This window comes from Rissa tridactyla, chromosome 5 (assembly GCF_028500815.1).
Source record: "Rissa tridactyla isolate bRisTri1 chromosome 5, bRisTri1.patW.cur.20221130, whole genome shotgun sequence".
Lineage (NCBI taxonomy): Eukaryota > Metazoa > Chordata > Aves > Charadriiformes > Laridae > Rissa > Rissa tridactyla.
This window is the reverse complement of record NC_071470.1, coordinates 52,346,964-52,368,530: the sequence shown is the minus strand read 5'-3', so window position 1 is coordinate 52,368,530 and position 21,567 is coordinate 52,346,964. Positions and strand designations below refer to the sequence as shown.

General features: G+C 42.0%; 1 protein-coding gene across 2 annotated transcripts in view; it reads left to right on the top strand.

Moving 5' to 3' along the window:
* The first annotated feature begins 7,840 nt into the window (after positions 1 to 7,840).
* The window catches only part of HPGDS (hematopoietic prostaglandin D synthase), a 31,144-nt gene continuing 17,417 nt past the window's right edge, over positions 7,841 to 21,567 (top strand). The window contains exons 1-2 of one of the 2 annotated variants that reach the window (XM_054202910.1): positions 7,841 to 7,943; positions 20,561 to 20,702. In XM_054202910.1, the coding sequence (XP_054058885.1) occupies positions 7,866 to 7,943; positions 20,561 to 20,702 (220 nt within the window). In that variant the 5' untranslated portion in view covers positions 7,841 to 7,865. Of the gene's footprint in view, positions 7,944 to 14,174; positions 14,201 to 20,560; positions 20,703 to 21,567 lie in introns of those variants that run through there. The other variant, XM_054202911.1, reaches the window with a different exon arrangement.

Sequence of the window (21,567 nt, the reverse complement as noted above, 5' to 3'; positions counted from 1 at the left end):
GCAGCATCTGTCAAAAGCAGGAGGCTCTCTTCTGATTTTCCCTCCTTAAAAGTCTGCAGTTTATGGAAAAAAAGGAGTGGGCCAGTGGCCATTTGAGAGTCTTAATATTTCTCAGAAACTGTTATGCTATCTGCATTTCCTGAAAAGAAAACTGGGAGGAGAAGGGATGGCAGGAATAAACATTTTCACAGGATCGTGATTGTGGAGGACCAAGCATTCAAACCGGAAACCTCTTAGGAACGACTCGCCCAACAGGAATCTTGATCATTTCAGACTTATGCAAAGGAAGAGACAGTAGGGTGGAACATATTCTGACTTTGGCAAGGCAATAAAAGTACTGATACTGGCCTTGACAGGCTGGTCTCCAGAAAGTTGGAGGCATTTCACGTTATTTTCTGTCATGCCGAGGAGAAAAGACGACAAATCCAGGAATCCTACCAGGGTAAGGGCTGGTCTTCACATGAATTAAAGCTCAAAGCACTGAAGTCAATGAATAATTTTGCACTGACAGAAAACAGTAATTGAATTGCGTTTATATAAGATCATTTTACCCAAAAGTGACTTCCTACAGCTACGTCACTTTGCTCAGTGTCATCCCTGTCACTTTGGAAACTGTGCCAACATGAGCAAATATCTCCGTCTGGTTGCCGATTACAGACACATCTCCTCTATCTAAATGTTTCCAAGGCACTTAGTAATACCTGCAAACATCTCCCCAAAGCTCAAATGAGCACATTATGAGAAAAGATAGTATTTCTTCCATTTTGCCTCTACAGAAGCAGCGTAAAAAGAGAGCATTTGCAGTTTTGCTCTGCACTTTCTTAATTACCACACTGTCTGGTTGATCAGGGCAGGAACACAGAGCACAACTGCGGTTGGAAACTGCATTTTGACCCAGATCGTCCCTCCGTGCACCACATTGGCAGGACTGGTTTTTTGCTCTCTGGCACCTGAGAAAAAGGAAAAGGGCAGACCTCCCTCTGTTCTCTGGGGCTGTGAGAGGAGAGTCTGAAGCCAAAGGCAGCCCCTGTTGCTCTCCCTGCAGAGCTTTTCCCAACTGATTCTCATTCTAATCATGCCTGGCATTTGTTAATTTTTAATTAGTTTTGCAGTGTACACCTGCCTAACGTCAAACAAATACTATCTCCCTTCGCCTTCTGCTGCATTATAAGCCACAATAACAAAAGATACTGCCTTCATATATTTAACCCCTGTGCCTCAAAAACTGCAGACAAGCACAAGGCAGAGATAAAGCAGTAAAATATTTATGGGTAGATTTAGAAATGGCCTCCAGGTCTATGCACCTAGCTTTGTGCTTCCTTGCTTTCTGTGGGCAAATCAGGGACACAGCTGTTTACCGCGCAGATTTACCTGAGTTTTGCACGCAGAGCTTCAAGCAACTGGAAGCGAGTACCCTTAAAGATATGCCCACAGTATCAATCCAAAAGAGGATGCAAACCAAAGGCTTGGAGGAAAAGTGACTGCACCATGGGGCAGGGCAGGGCAGCACACATCGGCTGAAGTCTCCATAAGCCTCAGGCAGCCAGAAGCATCACCACGTGCTGCCTGTGGCTATGACAGCACATCCAGGAGCACACCTGCTACGTGATCAAGCTGCATTTGGGCAATAACTGTCTGTTTGCAGCTTCAGAAACCATCAGACAAATGAACGGGGCAAAGAATAGAGGAGGCTAAACACCTTCTACCTACCTACTTCGCTTTTTCCATACCCAGTATAAAAATCAGACAAAGAACGCCTGAGAAACTTCTGGTTAAGCACTTCGGATTATCACATTGTAGACTATTCAAGGAAGAAGGAGAACAGCTGGTAAACCAAATATGAGATTATTTTCATTTTGCCATGGTCTTTGAGAAGCAGTACATGCAGAGTCCCTTTCTCCTTAAATGCAAAACAATAAATGGGTCATTTCCTTGCTCATAAATCCAAGACAATTTTCTATTCACTTCTGTTCATTTTCCATTGAATTCCACACTCAAACTTTCCCTGGTTCTTGAGTTAAAATTTGTTTCTGGTGCAGAGAGACAAGGATTCACTGTTTCTTCATCCTGTCTGTCCAATCATTTCCGGGAACTGCCCCAGTCACTTGATGTTAATTCTTCCTCAAGTTTAACCGTTAATCAAAGACATCTGGTGTTTCAGCTAAACAAGTTCAACCCTCATCTAGGATTTTCAATAGGGTTTTCTTATACATATTTTACGTATACTTCCTCTAACCTCCTTCAGCATACCATTGAGCTTTAGAAGTAGGCTAGCTATGGAACTGGGTATGTCCCGTCATCTGGAAACAAGTGCACGTACTACCCTATTGCATTGATGTTGGATTTACCAGTACTGGTTTGTATCCTGATTAGAGCAGTTGCTGCTGGAAAGTCACTACTGCAGCCATGGGGGATGCCTTGTTCCTTTAAAAATAGAATTCTGGATTTCGGTCAGGATGAAGCATTTCACTTAAGTGCTGCACAAGGCACCTACGGCTCTATTGCGTGGTAGCAAAACAAAAGCTTAGACGTTGATCCTTTTGCCTCGCTCGCTTTGCCAGATCGCCCACACACACTTCCAGGAACAGAAAACTTCTACAGCAATAATCTGGAAAAGAAAAAAAAAGAAAAAAAAGAAAAAAAAAGCCCACAAAGTTTTAAAACCCTGTTCTTCTTAATCCACTTTAGCTTCCTTGAAAGTGATTGTGATATGGAATGATACATTTTGTTGAATCACAAAGGATGGCAGGGAGAGATGATTTTTTGGGGGAACTCTCACATTTCTAAAGCTTGAAGTGAAGGATTTCTCCTCTTTCAACCTTTCAGTGCATATCTGTAACCAGGGAGTATGCCTTCCCTGCCCAGGTCCTGCCCTGCTCAGGACTCCCCACGGGATTCCTACTGAGACCATCCAGTACTTGTTCATCAGATGAAGCAGCCTAATGTTTCTAAGAAGGCTTCTCTTGAAAAGCTTCTGGTATTTGCTTGTTAAGCAACACATTTGTGTAATGTTATCCCTGCTGAAACCCATGTGGATGGAGTCAGGCAGGCAGCACATGTTACATTACATTACGAGGCTTAACATTTCACTAATTGCATTGGCCTACTTCTGTGAATCACAGATTATTCTCTTGCTCATAAAGCACATCTGATTCCTTTATGTAGCTGTTCCTGCAATGTGATACAATCACAAAGGTCCACAAAGGGACAAAACCTCGTGATTCAACGGTCCAAACACAAGCAAGATAGCATCCACGATTTTCATCAATACTTCAACCACGTGCCCGAAGTGAAGAACCAAGCTGTCTTATTTTCTGCAACTTGTACACAGATACTTAATTCTTTACTCTTACTTCCCCTTCACAGAGGGATAACAAAACTTTAATTGAAATAAGAAAAGCAGCTGACTGGCCCTGACTCGGCTACGTGGTTTTTTTCAGTTCCACGAGGGAATTTCTGCAGGATGTAATGGGAGACAAAGCATCAGTACAAAGACCACAAATGGGTACGGGTCAGCCATCAGCTGACATACCAAGGACCTTCACTCTGTGTCTCTGTGCTGAACTCCATCTTCTGAATAGATGGAACCTCTGGCTATTCATCAAGAATTTGCATTTAAATGTCACCTATACATGTACCTCCCTGTGAGTTGGGAAGAGCGTCATTGCTCCTCTGCTAAGCCAGAGAAGCTGGCATTCTATAGGGTAACTGGGTTTTCCTTACCTTGACCAGTTTCTCATAAATAGGAGTGCTAAGATAAAGAAAGTACATGCTCTGTCAGCTAACTGAAGACTGGACGTTACTTACATGAAAAACTGAAGCAAATGCACTAGAAAAAGTGATTCCAAATACTTCAAATAAACAAGCCATTACAACCCTGTTCATATTCTCAAGTGCAAAACCAGCAGCTGAGACAAGAGGCCTGCTGAAGTTAGCACAAGTCCTTAAGCCAGTTTCGCTGGGCTTTGGGTCAGGGTCTTTCATATACAACCACCTGCACCTGTGAACTTTCCCACTTCAAGAGACCATTTCTGAACATGAAGAACTGTTGCCAACAGTCTGCTTTTGCTGTCCATGTAGCATTTTGAAGATCAATTTTTCAGCTGATGCTTTTCACTCTTCTATGCACAGAAGCTCCCTGCTGCCAGGAGCCGAGGAAAAAAAAGTTATCATCGGCTAAACTCAAACCCCTCAAATTGCAGGCTTCTCTGTAGTTGATTGATTCTCTAATCTGCTCTGCTCCGAAAGCAAATATTATTGCTCGTTTGATGATCTCATTGATCATTAAACATTGCCTTTTACTAGAGCTACAGTAACAATGGAAGAACGTTTGATTAAGAATGGATAATTTCTTTCAAATGCATTCATGACACTTCTGTATACTTTTTACAAAGTATCATAAAAAAAAAAAATTCAATATGCATGAGCAAAGTAAGCTGCAAATGTTAGAATGTGCCTATATTCACCCAGATGGTGTTTTTAAAGTACACTCACCTTTTTTTTTTATGGTTATATTTTAAATTAGAAAAAAGCAATGAGAACATTAATTCACAATAAAAAGTTTAAACATGTCAACTTTTCAAAAAATAAATACCTGGTATTTTCAATCCACCATGGCACTTTGAGAAAACCTGTGTGTAAACTCCAGTTGCATTTGCCAAACTATTTGCAAGCTATCTCACCATAGAGACTTACAACAAAACACGGGCGAAAGCATGAAAGACCGTGTCTTGTTTCAAATCTTCTGCTTAACTATGAATGTTGGAATGCAAGGTGGAGCAGTGACTGGGAAAGGAGAAGTGGGGAAGGGCTGGCCACGAGTCAATTGCCGGAGTGATCCCACGATACCAAGGGAATCATGGGGCAAGAGGTCTGCCCTGTAGTGTGCTCATCCCGTAATAGCCTGTGAATGCTCTGAAAGGGACATCTGCCAAACTAAATCTTGGATTTAATTTTAATCCATGTGGCTTCCTCTGCGATTATCTAGGGCTTTCAAACAGAGAGGAGAGCCTCCATGCTGACCAAGAAAGAAAATGTGTCATTTAGTTAATATCTTCACATCCCTATAAAAAACATGCACAGGAGGCATCGTTTGCTGATTTGCGACTCCGCGCAATCGCCAGGCACACGCCTGCAAGGCTGTTCCTGGGGCTCAGTTGGCTGTAAGAAGACTAGATGTTGCTCCATGACCAAAGGGCAAATTGTCAAAATGCAAACCTCTGAGTCACGGGGTGTTTCACCGCAGTTGCTGCTACGAAAACGCCTCTGCCACAGTCTGAGGGGAAGGTGCCTGACCTGAACAGATGTTCCTCCACCCGGACTTTGTATATGCTTCGTTTAATAGATGATGGTCTTGACCGGTTTGTTCTCCCAATCCTAAAGCTTCCTAAAGGTGGACAGAAGCAAAAGATACTTTAGGCAAAGAGCCTCAATGCAACAAACTGTGACACACAGTCCCAGCATGACTGCATACAACAGGCAGTTCAGCAAATTTTTCATGCCGTCAACAGCTGTTACAGGCCAAAAGGGCAATAGAAATGGTGAGCTTAATCTGTAAGAAATCATCAACAGAGGAGCTGAGGTTAAATCAGTTCAACGCATTACTAACTTCATTATTTTAAACTTGCGGGCGCAAATCACTTCCCATTTTAGGGAGTGCAGGAATTTATTTGATTGTTCTCGTGTGCATTGAGAAGAATCTGGCAGAAAGGAAGAATTACTATTCTCTTCAGGAGAGGAAACCTACCTCCTGATCCTGTGAAGAGCTGTACTCACCTGAGTAGTAGGTGTTTTGTAAATCCTACTGTTTGTATAACCGCGCTCCCTGACAGACCCAAAGGTGTTCAGAGCAGCACCAGGCGGAGAGAATAACGCCTGCCCACGACGTGTGGCCTGAGCACAGCTTCCACTGGACAGGGACTGAGTTACCCATTCAAAAATACAAAGTTAAAGAGTTGGTCCTCAGAGCAGTTCTGCCACAGGTTGGAAAACTTTTCTCACTTACCCACATTTAAGATTTCCTACAGGCAAAAGTAAAAAGGGCTTTGACCTTGTCAGTCATTTGAGGTATAATTGTAGTACAAAGAAGTGTTTGTGCTTTATACCAACCCAAGGAAGGAAAGTCTTGGAGCGAAGGCACAGTTTTAACTCATTACCCATCTCACATCTATAGTAAAAGTTAGATTACCAATGCTCTTACTAATGCTTTGCCACGTATTATCACTGGCAACCCTGCCCAGGTAGGAGCAAACCGCTATTTGTTGAAAGCGATTCCTGAAGAATACCTTCTGCTTTCCCTTTGATAATCAGAACCCACAACATACTGCTGTGTTCCACACTCTGCTCCAACTTAAAATAAATTAAACTTCTCAGCGGCTCAAAATCTTGCAAATATTTGTAAAATAAGTTTGTTTCGTATTACTTCTATTTACTTCTCTCCAAGAGCAAAGTCTTTGAGAACCATAAATATTGCTTCAGTTTTCTGCTAATGAAATGGGGGGAAAAAAGAATCTCAGCTATTTCTCTGCAACTGAAGGAACTGTCCTGTCCCGTAGAGGCTGCTTTACGTACAACGAACCATTATAAACTGGTGAAATAGGGTTTTAGTTAAACCACTTTAAACTTCAAAGCATGGATCTGCACTCAAGGCAAGTCCAAAAGCAAGGAAGCACCACCATTGATGTTGTCCTTGGCAACTTGGCTCCAAATTCAGATTACACCAGTCCCAATGAGAAGACACTTTGGCTGTGTTGTGTTTTGTTTGTTTTTTTTTTAAACTTTTTCTTAGTGGTAAAGCCTGCCAGTGATTGAAAACTCAGCTGTTGACACCAGGGGAAAATAAGTATTGTATGGAAATGAGCTGACCTGCAGCAAATGATTAATGGTGCAAACTGCAAGGATCTGGCACCTCCTCATCCCAGGGCAGAGTGCTTTGCTTAGTGCTGCTCTCTGCACCTGCGAAGAATGCCCACAACCATTTATTTATACAAAGTGAATGATGCTTCAAAGCAGATTTCTGTGGTACGCATCAGACCTATCTCTTTAGCACCAGAAAGCTTTGCTGCAACGCTGCTGCATTCTAGTCACACACACAGAGGAGAGGAAAGCAAAGCACAGCAACATTGAACGGACTTTGTTAAGGTCTAAGTACAAATGAATGGCGGGGGAGGGGGGACAAACAAAAAAAACACAACATCCACAAGTGATAAGAAGCAGTAACATCATAGACCTCTAACTACTAAAGTGCATTACTCATGGACAGAGTTTGCTTGAATCATCTTTCCCTCTCGTCACTGGTGATGACAAAAAAAACCCAACCACCTTAAATCGTTTTGGTTTTTATTACAAAGGCTTGGAAGTTATATTTTCTCTTTTTTGTTGTTGTTTTTGTTTCTGGGTCCTCTGTTTTAATGAGATTGCAGCTACTTAAGTCATTGTTCTATAATTAGACCAGGTACTGTAGGACTTCACATTAGTTAGAAATAATCTAAGGCGGATATTTCTTGGCTTGCTCCACTTTCTACATTTAAAAAAAGCCGCCCAGCATCTGACTCAGCTCGCCAGTGTCTGCTTTTTTATTATTAATGTATTTTTTTTTAATGGTAAAGTATTTCTTGCCCTTGAACAGAAGCTGAGTAAGTTCAGTACTCAATTTGCTGTATTAGTCCAAAAAGTCACAAAGCTTGCTTGTTCCTGAGGGAAAGATGCATTTGCTTTGTGTGTGTCTGTGTGCAAGTGAGAGCGGGGGGGAAAGAGAGAGAGAGAAAGAGAAAGAGAGAGAAAGAGAGAGAGAGAGAGAGAGAGAGAGAGAGTCATGATGGCATACTTGTCACGGGGAGTGGTTTGCATATTAATAAACAGTATATATGAGCCTTTTCCACCGAGGCTGGTACTCAGAGGGACTCCCGTGCACTGAGGAAGGGACCACGTATCACTGCACCAGAGTGAGTTCTGTTTCGGCTTTGCTTACTGCCACAGTCCGGCTCCTCTCTTTCCCTTTTCTTCTTCTAATCCTATTCTGCCCTCCCTAGGGCTACTGTTACACCAGCTGTGTGGGGGTTAGTCTCGTCAAATTACGCTACATGTAGAGCAAGTACTGAGAGTATTTCATTTTTAGAGTTTTGTTAGGTTTATTCAACATGAGTCTCTGACTAGTGCTGCTGGCGTAGGGAGGGATAACCAGGAGCTCTAGACAGCAGCTGCAAGCGTAACTCAAGTACCCCATCTATATTCCTTCTTTCCTACTAACAGGCACCTTTAAACTGCCTGCTGTACTGATGACATCTGTCCAATCAACATGCTTCAGAAATTATGAACTTCTTTTCTAGAGGCAAAAAAGGCAGATCACGAGCCTGTTGTTAGAGCAAGCCCCGCTTTCTCACCAGTGCCTGATGCTATCAGTACTGAGCTGCTTCGGTAATCAGGGCACGTGTCAGAGAGACACTTTCCAAAGAAAAGACGACCCCATCAGCACAGCAGCAAAAAGTTGGTGTGGGGAAGCTCCTGGCATTCTGCAGGGAGTTTTCAGTAAGTGAAAAAACATCTCAAAATAATATTCTATGAGATGTAAAGGCTGACTTATATGCATTCACTTACGTAACCAAGCCAAATCTAGGCTAATGTCAGAGGAATTAGATTAATATTAAGCAGCACCAATCAATTCCTCCAGGTCTTTATTGTGCACTGTTCTGTCCATTTTCCAAATTCCTGTCTTGTGGTTCACCAATGGATTAACATGCCCTCGTCCTAATTCCCACCATTATTCTACAGAGGAAAACTGGAAAACCGCCTGCATCTGCTTCCACTCACTCCATTTTTCTCCTTATCAAAACTCACAGGGTTTTTTTTTTTCCCCCTGTTGATTTTTGTCTTTTACTTCAAAATGATATTCTGAATAGCCGTTCAGGTTTGGGGTTTTTTTTCTTTAAATTCTAACTGCCATCATTTGCCTGTGTGCATAGTCCTCATGCACACATTTCCTCTGTTAAAAGCTATCCTTTATTCACTGCTAATTTCAAACTATCCAAGCAAACAAACTGTAGCTACATAAAGTATTTTTCCTGCTCTTCTATGCTCCTTAAAACTGTTTGTAAACACTGGTACTTTCATACTCAGAAGTTGCAACTTCTGTAAAGGAAAAAAAAAAAAGACACAGAGGTCTTTTGTAAGTTTACTTTTGTTTATTCTTTTGTTTTCCTTAATCCAAAATAGAATCTAACCTTCCTAAAAATGCATACATCGTGTGAATTACTCCCTGCCGCAGATGCACGCGCACCCAGACACACAATCAAATCTATTTGGATAGAAATAAGACTGAAGCTCTCCAAATTTACAAACAAAAATATCCACAAAGTAATTCTTAGAGCTCTGGGTTTGTGCCCAGGCCAGCATGTTAGCCATCGTCTCCAGTGCGGCAGACTCCTGTGCCACTGACAAACACGCTCTGTGGCTCTAAGGGTTTGCTCTGGCTGCTGTCTGCCACACGCAACCTTCTTCTAAGCAGTTAGAAAGCGGAAGAAATTGAAGAAGGTGCTAACTTTCAAAATAGCTTTGATCGCAATCTCACGGGCAAGTAATTACACCGTGTAGGAGCCACTGACATAGTGCTGGTGTTGGATTGGCAGATGGCATGCCATCCCACTAAAAGCTGTGCTTGTTCACATCAGCTGAAGACTTATCATATATGCTGCAAATCTCAAACAGGTGAATTTTCACCCTTTTGCCAGTTAGTCCAAAGGGGGTTGGGGGGGAAAGAATCTGCCAAATCCCATATATTCATTTTAAAGTGCCATCATTTTGAAGAACCTTACTTATCTGGAGTCAATCTGCTGAAACTCCCATAAAATAACCTACAACAATGAACTGAAAAAATGAAATGCTTAGTTTTGTACCTCTTTAGAAGTAACTTAAAACATTGCTGGAATGACTCTGTGAAGCATGAGCATGGAACGGGATAGGAGAGAAAACAAGGGCATTTAGCAATACCAGACAGACACATCTACTCTTTGGTTTTGGGTAGCAGATAGAATCATAGAACCATAGGGTTGGAAGGGACCTCTGGAGATCATCTAGTCCAACCCCCCTGCCAGAGCAGGGTCACCTAGAGCAGGTTGCACAGGAACGCGTCCAGGTGGGTTTTGAATGTCTCCAGAGATGGAGACTGCACCACCTCTCTGGGCAGCCTGTTCCAGTGCTCTGGCACCCTCAAAGTAAAGAAGATCCTCCTCATGTTTAGGTGGAACTTCCTGTGTTCCAGTTTGTGCCCATTAATGGCAAAGGGAGAAGGAGAACAAAGAAAGGTATACAGAAAGGATGGTTTGAACTGTCTCACAATCTTTCTTCAGTTGATGTTTGTTAATAGAAAAGAACAAATGTGGGACACCAGCCTCTGTAACTGTACACCTCAGGTAAATAAGCATTGTTTTGTGCTGGGGTACTCTGGGGCAGAGCAGGGAACCTGCAGCAACAGGCCCTGTCCCAGAGCCAGACTCTGCCTGGTGTTCCCATGAACAATGGTGAAATCAGCTGCAAACTGCTGCTCAGAAAGTACTTTCTTCTTAAACGTAAAGACACATAGGTTAGGGTTTTACGTACTAAGCAGTTTGTGACCATAACTCATGAGGTCTTGAATGTTTACCTCTTATGGCTAAATCTAGGTGGTCCCCAGGCTTCTGGACAGGTGTTGCTCAGGGCTGTAGGTTCACACTTGCCAGTGCTGGTCCTCTCAAGAAGACTGACACTGTCCAAAGAGTGCTTTAGCAAGGTCCTGGGTCTCTTCAGGCTCGCTCTGTCTGTGAAAACAATTTCAAAAGACCTGAAAATATATGAGACCTGTGCCCCAGCCCACTGCGCTGGTGCCTCCTAGGCAGGGTGGTACGTGCCAGGCACCCCAGGGCAGAGCAGGAGGACACCAGGAATTTGTGCCCAGGAGACCTGGTGGGTGGTGCTGGACAACTCTGCAAAGTGAATAAAACCTTGCCCAGTCTCACCCATGGCGGCTACAGGGAACATTTATTGTGCTAAGTTGCCTAGTTAATTCTTTTTCTTTCATGCCTGTAATTTTGTTTATTTTTGGCAAGTTGTACAGCAGATTCACAACATGCGACAGTTCAAGAGCAAAGTAGTTTAGACTAGCAGGGGGAAGGAGCTGGCGTTTGTAATCCCCCTTGTACCTGTATGCACACACATACACGTGACTGAGATAGGAAAAAAAACCCCTTTTTTTTCCACATCCGAGAAAAGGTGCTAGGTGGCCAAGACAGCTGTTATACAAATTACTGTGCTGGACAGGCTTGAGAGTTCAAGGCATGGATAAGAAATCACCTTGGTGAAACCAGCAGCTGCTTTTGGAGAGCTGACTAAACCACTTAACACACAGCAACGTGACTCACGACTGCGCTCTTTGCTTCGTAGGGATATTGTGAGGGGGAGCTGATTTATCCAAAGACTACAAGACAGATGTAAGGCATGAATTTTACAGGGATGACTGGTGTTGGCAAGAATTAAGATTATTTAGGCTTTTGTTCTACCACAAAATGCTTCAGGGAATTCTTAAAACATCCGATGAGGAAATAAAAGATTTAAATAGTCTCTCCTGAGAAATTATCCTAACCACTCCTTAGTCTGCATCTTTCCTGAGCTCTCTCCTTTTGCAACTTTATTTACCAGTATTTCATGGTCCCAGGCGCGCAATTTATTCATTTGAACTTCGTTACAGCTTGGGAGGCTGCACAAAACAATTTTAAAATCTGTTTACATAAAACTGGGGCCAAGTAGCTGGAAATCAAAAAATGGAGGACCAGACAGAAAGCACAGTCATCCCAGACGCTCAGGCCCTAAACCGAAGAGCCTGGCAGGCGAGGCTGAAGGAGCAGGATGCTGCCGGGGCAACCCAGCCGAGCCCTGCCTGAGGAAGCCCAGCCAAGCCAAGCCCTCCCCGCCACCGCGTCTCTGCCTCCTTATACCTGCTGGCACGTAAGCAAGTGCTGCCTCCTCCACTTCAGTTAAAATGAATGGGGTGAGCTTCAAATATCTGAACCTCTTATCGTTTTGACTGCAGTCGCCTGAGGGGCAGTCACGTGAAGAGCAGCAGCTACGAAGTCAGCTTAGAGAAACCCAGTGGGCCCTGGTGTTCTCCAACTATAGTCTTGACAGTGACCACCCATTCACTGTTCAGTCGCATTGGACTCCCACCTTCAGAAAAACCTCTCACAATCAGTATTTTTCTAATCCTTCTCTTTCACCGAGATGTGTTTTTTCCCGTGTGTTCTTGAGGGATTTTTCTTGAGCTCGGATTTCCCACATCAGCAAACCAAGCCTGGGGCTTCCTTGGACAGATAAGTGCTTTAAGTTCTCCTACAGCCTCTTTTTTAAAACCCACACATTGACAGTTCAGGCTTTCAAAAGCCCTTGCTCACCCAGCAGAGGTTTACTCATCAGCTCACTTAACATACTCACATCAGCAATCCCTCAGCAATGCCTTAAAAACTCTTCTCATCTCAGGAGGCTAGTTTGCGCCACAGGTTGAAAATAACCGGCACACTGGGTAAGGACATCCAAAATCCCACGATATGTGCCTGAAGCCATGCATATACCTAATCTTGAAAATCATGCTAAGAAGTATGAGGCCACAACTACTAGATTTGGATTTGTTATTTCAAAACTCACCCCTAAGTCAAACTGCTTAAACATTTACTGCAGATGATTTGTGTATTAAACAGAAAAGAGTGTGCAGATTTTTTCTCTTTTCTCTCCAAGGTCCAGATTGCTATCTGGCATAGAAAAAGAAGGGATCAAATTAAAATGTTTATTTTCTATAATTGGGGTGGAGTGGGAAAAGAGACCACCGCTTTTCAGAAAGAAAGTTTACGTCAGACAGATCTGACAGGAATTAGACAAAATTACTTAAATCTTTTCATGTTATTCTGTGGGAATTTTATTCTTCTGTGGAAATCTTCCATTGGAAGATTTGCAGTCTTCCATTAATCTGTCAATATTCTCCAATCCTTCTGCCCCAAAAGGAGGGCAGAAATTGTCTTATTTTCTCTGCTAAAAATGAATTAATAAGAACATCTTTTGGCAGGAAAAAAAAAAAGCACAAACCAACAAATCATTTCTGTTTTTAGTTTTCAAAGGCTGAAAATATCTCTTAAGCCTCTAATATTTTTGACTCGGTGTTAAAAGCAAGAGAAGTTTACGCTAGAGAAAAGGAAAATGAGCATTTTTCTTTTTTGCTGTGCAATAAGAGAGGACCATCCTGATTCTTCAATTCTCTGTTTCCTAATGGGAATCCCAAAGTCATTAGCTTCCCCAATTCAGGAAGTACATCACGTACAATACCTACTGTACCACTCAGTTTTTTTTCCAGGGAAAGGCAGAAGTTCTTTGTCTTAGTGTTACTTACATCCAGATAAACAGCTTGGATTAAGCCAGTGCCTTTGCCAGGCAGAGCCGCCAACCTTCCTCACAAGCGAGAAGTCACAAGGGGACCAACAACCACCCCGTGGCTGGTTCTTGCTGGCACAGATGGACTTCTCACCATTAAACTTTTTTTCTCTGAAGAAAGGGCCAACACATCCGTATTTCTGTTTGTAATTCCAGCTCTGGATTTAGACATAAAATATAAACACACAGAGTCCTTAGAGAGAGTAATTTTTCCTCCAAAGGAAAAAAATTAAGGCATTCCTGCAGCAACTGATGTGATCAGCAACCAGGAGAGCGGCACCGTGCCCTGCAGAGAGGGCAGGGCTGCTTTCCAGCTGGCTCCTGCCTTCTCGGCACTGCTGGAGCAGGAGAAGGTAACCAAGCGTGCCCTTCCCCAAACCTTTCTCACCGTTATGTTAGGTTGGTTAAATAAAAAGGAAGACATACAGGACACTCACATTTTTTATCTTTCCTACCTTGCTAAAACTGCAAAGTGCGATTTATAAAGTGATAGCTTTGGAAGCTTTTCTTTACTTGCCTTCTACAATAACTGTCTTTCTGGTTCCCTCCTCTGAAAACTGAAAATTTAAAAAATGAAGGCAGGAAAACTCACTTGGACAGGGAAACATTTTTTAAAATTGAGGAAGGAGAAAGCTACTTTAATACTCTGCTCTCCAATTACAGGGATGAGGAATTCACATATTTGAGAAGGGCAATAAGCAAGACAGGGAAAACTGAACTTAATATTCCTAATGTTTCTTGGGTGAAAAAAGACAGAGTAAGTCTCTTTCCTGGTTAAAAATCTTTTTTTTGTACTCCATAAAGTAACACAACTCTCCATAACCCCTAAGGATTGGAACGAAAAATCCATTCTTCATACTTGGATAGGTCACTCCTGACCTAATAGCCTAAGGAAAAAACTCTCCTTTAATGTGCAAAGACTTTTTTGTCTGTACATACAAAGAAAAAACCCCATAGACCTAGCCAGCTTCTCTCCTTTCCCTTTCTAAATTGAGTTTCCTAATTGACATTAGCACTACTGGGCCCTGTGACTGTCAGTAAGGAAGAGAAGGAATAGTTTTCCCTCTGAAATCCCGGTGTTACCATTAATGGAAAATGTTCATCTCATACCGGTTATAAGAACTTCAAGCTGTGTACATGGCATAGCACATCTAGGACATGACAGAAATATATGAGTAAATATATGAATTGGCTGAAATCGCAGTGCCCCACCCCAGCAGGATACCCAAATCAGTTGGGTGTGCATCTGTTTCAAACCTACTCATCTAATTTCCAGGCCAACTTTGCAGAAACACCTTGTAAAGAAACAGCAACTGCTTTAAAAGCAGCACTAAGAACGAAAAGAAAGAAAAATGTCCACCAAGCTTTTCGGTTTTGGCTAGATGATTTCTTAGAGAGGGCATGAACTCTGTTTCACACTTCATAAAGCAAGATGCTTCTTGGCAAAAAGATACCTGTAGGCTTACATGAGTGGAAGCTGATTTGTTGTTATACTTTCATCTCATAAAATCATGAAAATGGAATGTATAATATCAGCTCCAGCAACCCATACAGTCTGAACTGATATAACAGCTTAATCTTGTGATAAAATAAACAGAGGTATCTATTGACTGAATGAATCATCACTCACTAGTCCTTGGAGGGACGTTTTCACATTCCTGGTCAGAGGTGGCAGCACCTTCCCTTCTCACACCTTTCAGCAAGTACTGGCTTTCCTCCGGGAGATCCCAAGGTCCAGCCTGCTCTCCCGTGGCCAGTCACAGGCCCCACTTCACAGAGGCAGCCCTAAGTTTTATTAGCACAGGGAAATGAAATCGAGCTCCCTCAAAGACCACGTCTGGGTCTGGTTGCAATTCAAGCAATGCTGAAGACACCAGGCAGCTGAGACCTCCAGCTCCTACTTTTTGGCAGGCCCACGGCCAGGGCAATGTTGTGCCAGGTGCTAGGTGTGGTACTTTCCATAAGTGACTCCTAAATTAACAAAGAACCCTCATGTTAAATAAATATACATACAGTGCAATGCATCGTCTCTTCTAGTCAGATAGTTCGAGTCCCAGATTTTTGGAAATACCCAGATGAACCTTAACCCAACCCTACTGGTCTTTCTTGCTGGAGGAAACTGTTTGGCTTTTTTAAAAATCCAGTGACAATGATGAAACCTTAAGGCAATAAAAGCCTTAATTTCTCACAGTGCAAAGTACAAGTAAAGGGGACTTTGCACCACGAGGTCATTTGTTGGACTTTGGATGGATGTGAACAAATAGCTCAACTTAGCTGGTTTCTCCCCCTCCGCCCCCAGCTCAGGGAAAAGCTCTCTGCTGCCTGTCACCTCAAATATTAATAACTTTATCCAAGAAAATTAAATAAAGTGCTGGCTTTGTTCTTTCCCCGCCCCCCACCCCGAATTCACATACTGCGTATCTATATCCAGGTTTTGGTGTCTCTTACTAGCCTGAGGAATATTTCCTTGCATTACTTTGAGGGCTGGATTTTCCAAAACAGAGATGAAACACAGTTCCTCTACAAAGGCCAGCAGAGTTTTGGTGTTTACTTTCACGGGGCGGCAAAGGCTCAGGCTGGGCATGCAGGATCGCTCGGCGGCAGCCTGCTCTGGGTTCTGCTGGGCACACACCTCAAACTGATCTTGGGCAGGCAAAATGCAGGCAGTGCACTTGTCATTTAGCCTTCAAAACAGAGCAGGGACGCATACACCATCATCCAGTAAAAGCAATAGTATTGCATACCTCGCGGACACCGGAACTGTTTGGTTCAGTATCCTCCCAGTACATTCATAGAGTTTCCAGTCTGCTTTCTCTTCTTTACTAGTGCTGTCTGAAATTCAGCATTTCAGTTCTCGGAGAACGACACCAATTCCTTCCTGGGCTCTGTTTTTTAACTCTAATCTTGCTTGAAGTTTTCAAATTGATTGCTGGAACCTGCTTCAACTGGAATAAAAGCATGCCAAATTCATCAGGTATCTCCATAAAGACAGGAACAGTGTTAAAATATTTGAAATCTGTCCTAAGATGTCTGAGACACTTGTAACTTCAACCTGAATTTTGACTCATGAGTAACGTGGAGGACGCCACCTTTTACACATATTTGACCTCCTCTCAGATTTTCTGTTTGACTTTGTCACTGAGTGGCTCCAAAAGTTGAATTTAATCATGAGATCCACTAATCTTCTGTTCAAAGGTATGTTAAAGCCAGTTAAGCTGGCTTTAAGAAAGCCGCAAAACAAAGCTAGAAAATCAGCTAAGCGGGTCAACAACTTTGGAGTATTAAAGCTAATTTAATAGTAAATTTTCAGTAGTTGAGTTCATTGCTTTGAAAGTTGTATGCGATAAAACTGGGGCTGAGTCTTCCACAGATGCTATCATAGCAGGGCAGGGCAGGTGTACTGTTGGGTCCCAGCCACGTACTCATCACTTTAAAAATTGAAAACCCACTGCTTAGATGGCAGATTTATTGGTGGAAGGTAAATCAGCCCCTTCCTGCATTTATACACACCTGGCTTTGCAATGAACTCACACAAACAGATTGAAAAGCACTAAGCAAGTGGTTAAATGTTTCCAAGTCTGGGCACTAAGGTCCTCCCCCCACCAACATCTTCTGGTATTTTTAAGCCATGACTAAATCTAAAAAAAGAGAAATAATTTTAAATTGTTCTAAAGATTCCCCTGCACCCCTCAAAAAAACCCAAAAGCACAAACTGAAAGACCCAAAATAAACCTTTTTCCCCTTTTTCAATCATTTAATAATTTTGAATGTTTTTAAAATCGTTAATTTTTTCCTCGTGATCCATTCCTCTATAAAACACACTGGGAAAATGAGGGAAAGGAGAATATGGAAACAAACCAACAACTTACTTCGTATGTTTGGCAAAAAGCTATTCTGGACACAACCATTTCTTTCATTTAGAAACGTATCTGTAATTGTTTAGGAAGAGCTACTCCTGACATTTCACAATGAATACAAATAAAAAATAAAACTTACAAACATTTACAAAAACATGCTTACAATAAAGCTATAGAGGCCTTTAAAACATCAAGTATTTTTGGTAAACTCGTTGTAGGGTTGGTTTTTTTTTTTAATTCACAGATGGAAAACAATTCATAAGCTTAAATGTGCATCAGCACTGCAAATATTTGATTACTCCTTACGGTGTGTTCATTATAAATTTGTTTAACTTTGCTTTGGTTATTTCAAACAATAGTTTCCACACCGCTTCCTTGACAGACCAAAATATTCCACAGTCTACTACAACAGCCAGAAAGACTTCCTGATCTTCAGCCAAAATTCCCTTTTCTTTACATCATCTGTTACTCCTGATTATACATGTCTTTGTATATAAAGTTCTCCCACAGTAAGAATCAGCCTCTTTCAAAATACTCACCACCAGAAATGTTACGCTTCACTCATGTCCAGCCCACTCTCTATATAGCTGTCTACTGCCTTCACCGAATCATAGAATCTTCATGGCTGGACAGGACCCTTAAGATCATCGAGTCCAACCAAACAACCTACAATCTCTGCCACTAGAGCATGCCCTGAAGCGCCACATCTAGACGTTTCTTGAACACCTCTAGGGATGGTGACTCCACCACCTCCCTGGGCAGGCTGTTCCAGTGCCTGACCACTCTTTCAGTAAAGTAATTCTTCCTAATATCTAATCTAAACCTCCCCTACCGCAACTTCAGACCATTTCCTCTGGTCCTGTCACTATTTACTTGGGAGAAGAGACCATGACTGTGCCTTAAAATCTTCTATTCTTGTGTTTTTAAATGCCTTCCAGTTATTGACTACTCTCCACTAAGGGAGGCCAGAGGTAGGTGAGATGCTGGAGCCATGTGGGAGCAGTGCAGTAAGTCCCAGGCACTGGAACTTCTGTTGCTGTTTATGAAAAAAAGCTCTGCAGACACCCCAAAAGAAGGGAAGCAGAAACTGCATGTTATAAGTCATATCCTCTCCAAAAGCAGATTGAATCAGTAGTATTCGCCTGCCTTTAAAGAAAGTTGGAAAGTAAGAATCAAGGAGGGATTTTTCCCCCCTTTTACTCCCAAATCCCTAAATCATGTCTAATTTAAACCTCAGATAACACAGGGTCTTTTAAAAATGCCATTCCTCACTCTCAAATGACCACCCAAAATCAGAAGCAGGGACAAACGGGGGAAAAAAAAAAAAGCTACAATCTCATGCTCTCTCCTTACGTTAACTTTGTAGACATATAATCCAAACTCATCCTGCATAAATAAATAATAAAGTATAATAATATATAGTATTATTATATAAGCACAATAAAGCATAATAAGTAATAAATCTGGGCACAAAATTTGAAAATAGAGTAGCAAAGTTTTACCACTTACCTAAAACATGCTGGGAAAACTTGGAATTGTCAAAATTTCTCTCTTTAGAGAAAGAAACAGTTCCACCTATAACCTGTGAGCTGCCATTTGCCATCAACAGACAAACATATTTTCTGGTAATTAACACATCCACAAGACTGATCACATCCTAATGTAAGTCATTTTGCCTGTAGCTTCCCTCTTTTATACACTGCAATGGAACACACTGCCTTGACCTAAAAAAAATAATAATTGTTGTGGTGTCTTTGTTTTGAAGCAGCTGTAGATATCTCCACTGGTAACTCTCCATCTCTGCTCCTGCTTCTCTGCTGAGCCATCGGCTGCAAAAAGTTTCCATTTACTAGTAATCTCTTCTGATCCTGCTGTAGGGGAACAGGTAACATTCATGATAAATTAAGCAGCCTCCGCTGTGCTCATTTGCTGCGATTTTTTTTTTTTTTTGCCTTTGTTACTCTGAGGACAGAAAGTAGATGTTTTAACTTTTGAGGAGAAAGTGGCAAAAGGCAGCCTGCTCTTTTCAGCGTGAGTTAAGTGCAAGCTTTCCCAGTTTCTGAACAAAATGCTTCTACCTCTGAAGTGAAAGCTGATGACACATCTGCCCTCAAGCATGTGTTTTCAAAGGCAAGATGAGTAAATAGGGGGTTGTTTCTATTGCAAGGTTATGTAGTAGCACTTATTCATTAAAAAAAAAGTTCCTTTTCTTTCCTAGAGCAGATGATGTGTGTTGCACTCTTTATTAATAGCGCTCTGAATCTAATGGATATAAAAGAACTGTAAATGACATGCAAGGCCAAAATGAGAAAGGGTTTTGCTTTGGGTGAGGAGGCGGCTGGTTGGTTTAGTTTCCTTTAGCCAGTACATGTAAATCTCAGCTGAGCTCGTAGATCTCTCTTATTAAGGTCCTATGGGTGCAGAATTTAAAAAGCTTACTTTTGGTTTAAAGTGGCCTTAGCTGTTCTCCTTTCCTGCACCATCCTTGTTGTACAAACTCGTGAGTATTTTCTTTTGTTGCCTGTTACACCGAGAAACAGATAGAGCCTTCCTCTTACACGATTCGGAACTGAAGGGAAAAAAAATCACATGACAACCCAACAAAGACATTTCAAGTTTTCTTTTGGCTTCTGTACAAGAAACTGAGAATTTGACGATGATTTTCTCAAACCAACAGTGTAAACTGGATTCCATAGCAAATTTTCCTTTTAAAATAACTTGGGTCGATTGCCTGTGCAACTAGGGTAATAGTTAATGAGAAAAAATCACAACAGTTTGGCAGTTCTCACAATTTGGTCTTGGATGAAGGTCTCCATAAGCAACAGAGGCTGAGCAGGGCAGGCTTGAACAAAATTGCTGCTCAAGGCATCAACTATCTTCTGTTACACTACATGATTTTAGCTTTGCACTCTGAAAAACACTTTATAAAACTGGCCTGAGTTTGGAGTCACAAGAAAAGTAAATGAACGCTGAAATTTCTTAAGATGGCTGAAAAAAATCAAGCCATCTTTCTGGAGATACAGAAGGAGGAACTGCAGGCTTAACTGTCATTGTCCACGTCTGGGTATTGCGGCTGACAAATGCAGAACAAAAAAGGTGTCGCTAAGGCAATGATTGCAAAGTACAACACGTCATGGCTCAGTGTAACATGTCCTTTGCATTGTACAAGCACATGTTTCAAAAACAAGCATATGGTGTGCTCAAACTCAAGAGGAGTTGAGTTACTCTTATCTAAAGCAATACGGCGTCTTCCCTTTCAGGGATCCAGCATGCCACAGTACAAGCTGACATACTTCAATCTGCGGGGACGAGCAGAAATCAGCCGCTACCTGTTTGCCTATTCGGGCAAGAAGTATGAAGACCACAGGATAGAAGCAGCAGACTGGCCCAAAATCAAACCCAGTAAGTAGCACGGGATCTTATATCCAAAGCTCTGCTAGAAATGCCATTGAAAGCAATTGAAGAGGTACCTATATGATCAGAAATAGATTTAATTCCTGGCTTTGATTAAGCCTAGGGGAATTTTGTTGTCTAGACAGCCAAAATGTCATCCCTGATGCTCTCGCAGAAGTCCAGATCCAAATCTTCAGACGATCTAAAATGACTTACCTGCTGTGATCCAGCTGGGCTTTTGCTCCTCATCAATTCGGTTCAGCTTCTGTCTGCCTAAAGCTGACTGAATGCGTGCTAATCTTCCCAGCTTCTTTGGAGAATTTGGTCTGGAAGACAACACCATAGCCTCCACCCTGGTTTTAGAAAGGCAAATTGGAAATAAGTGTCAAGAAAGTCACTCCTTTGCAACCAGAAAGGTCTTCAGGCACAGAAAGTGATGACAGGAAAGAAATCAGTTGATTCAGTAAGGAGAAAACAAAAGGATTGAAAGAGAACGCTAGAAAATGATTGTTCCTAAGAACAGCACAGCCCTACCAGCCCTTCTGAGAGTACTCTGCGGGCTACAATACTCCATTTCATGTTTTTTAGTTAAAGTAACCTCTTTTGAGCTACTAAAACTATTTATTTCTGTTCATTAAATTAACGTTAGTTCAAATGAAACACAGCTTGAGTTTGGACCATGGGTGTGAAATAAGACATATCTGTGTCTTCATTTCATGGATTTAGCCTGCTACCCAGGCTACAACAGTCTACATCCAGAATGAAGAATAATGCCTTTAATTTGGAGAAAATGCACAAGGTGATTTCCATTAATTAAGCAATGTTTCTTGGTAGGCTTTCACACCATTTAATAAGACCAGTCAGCAGGCTACCA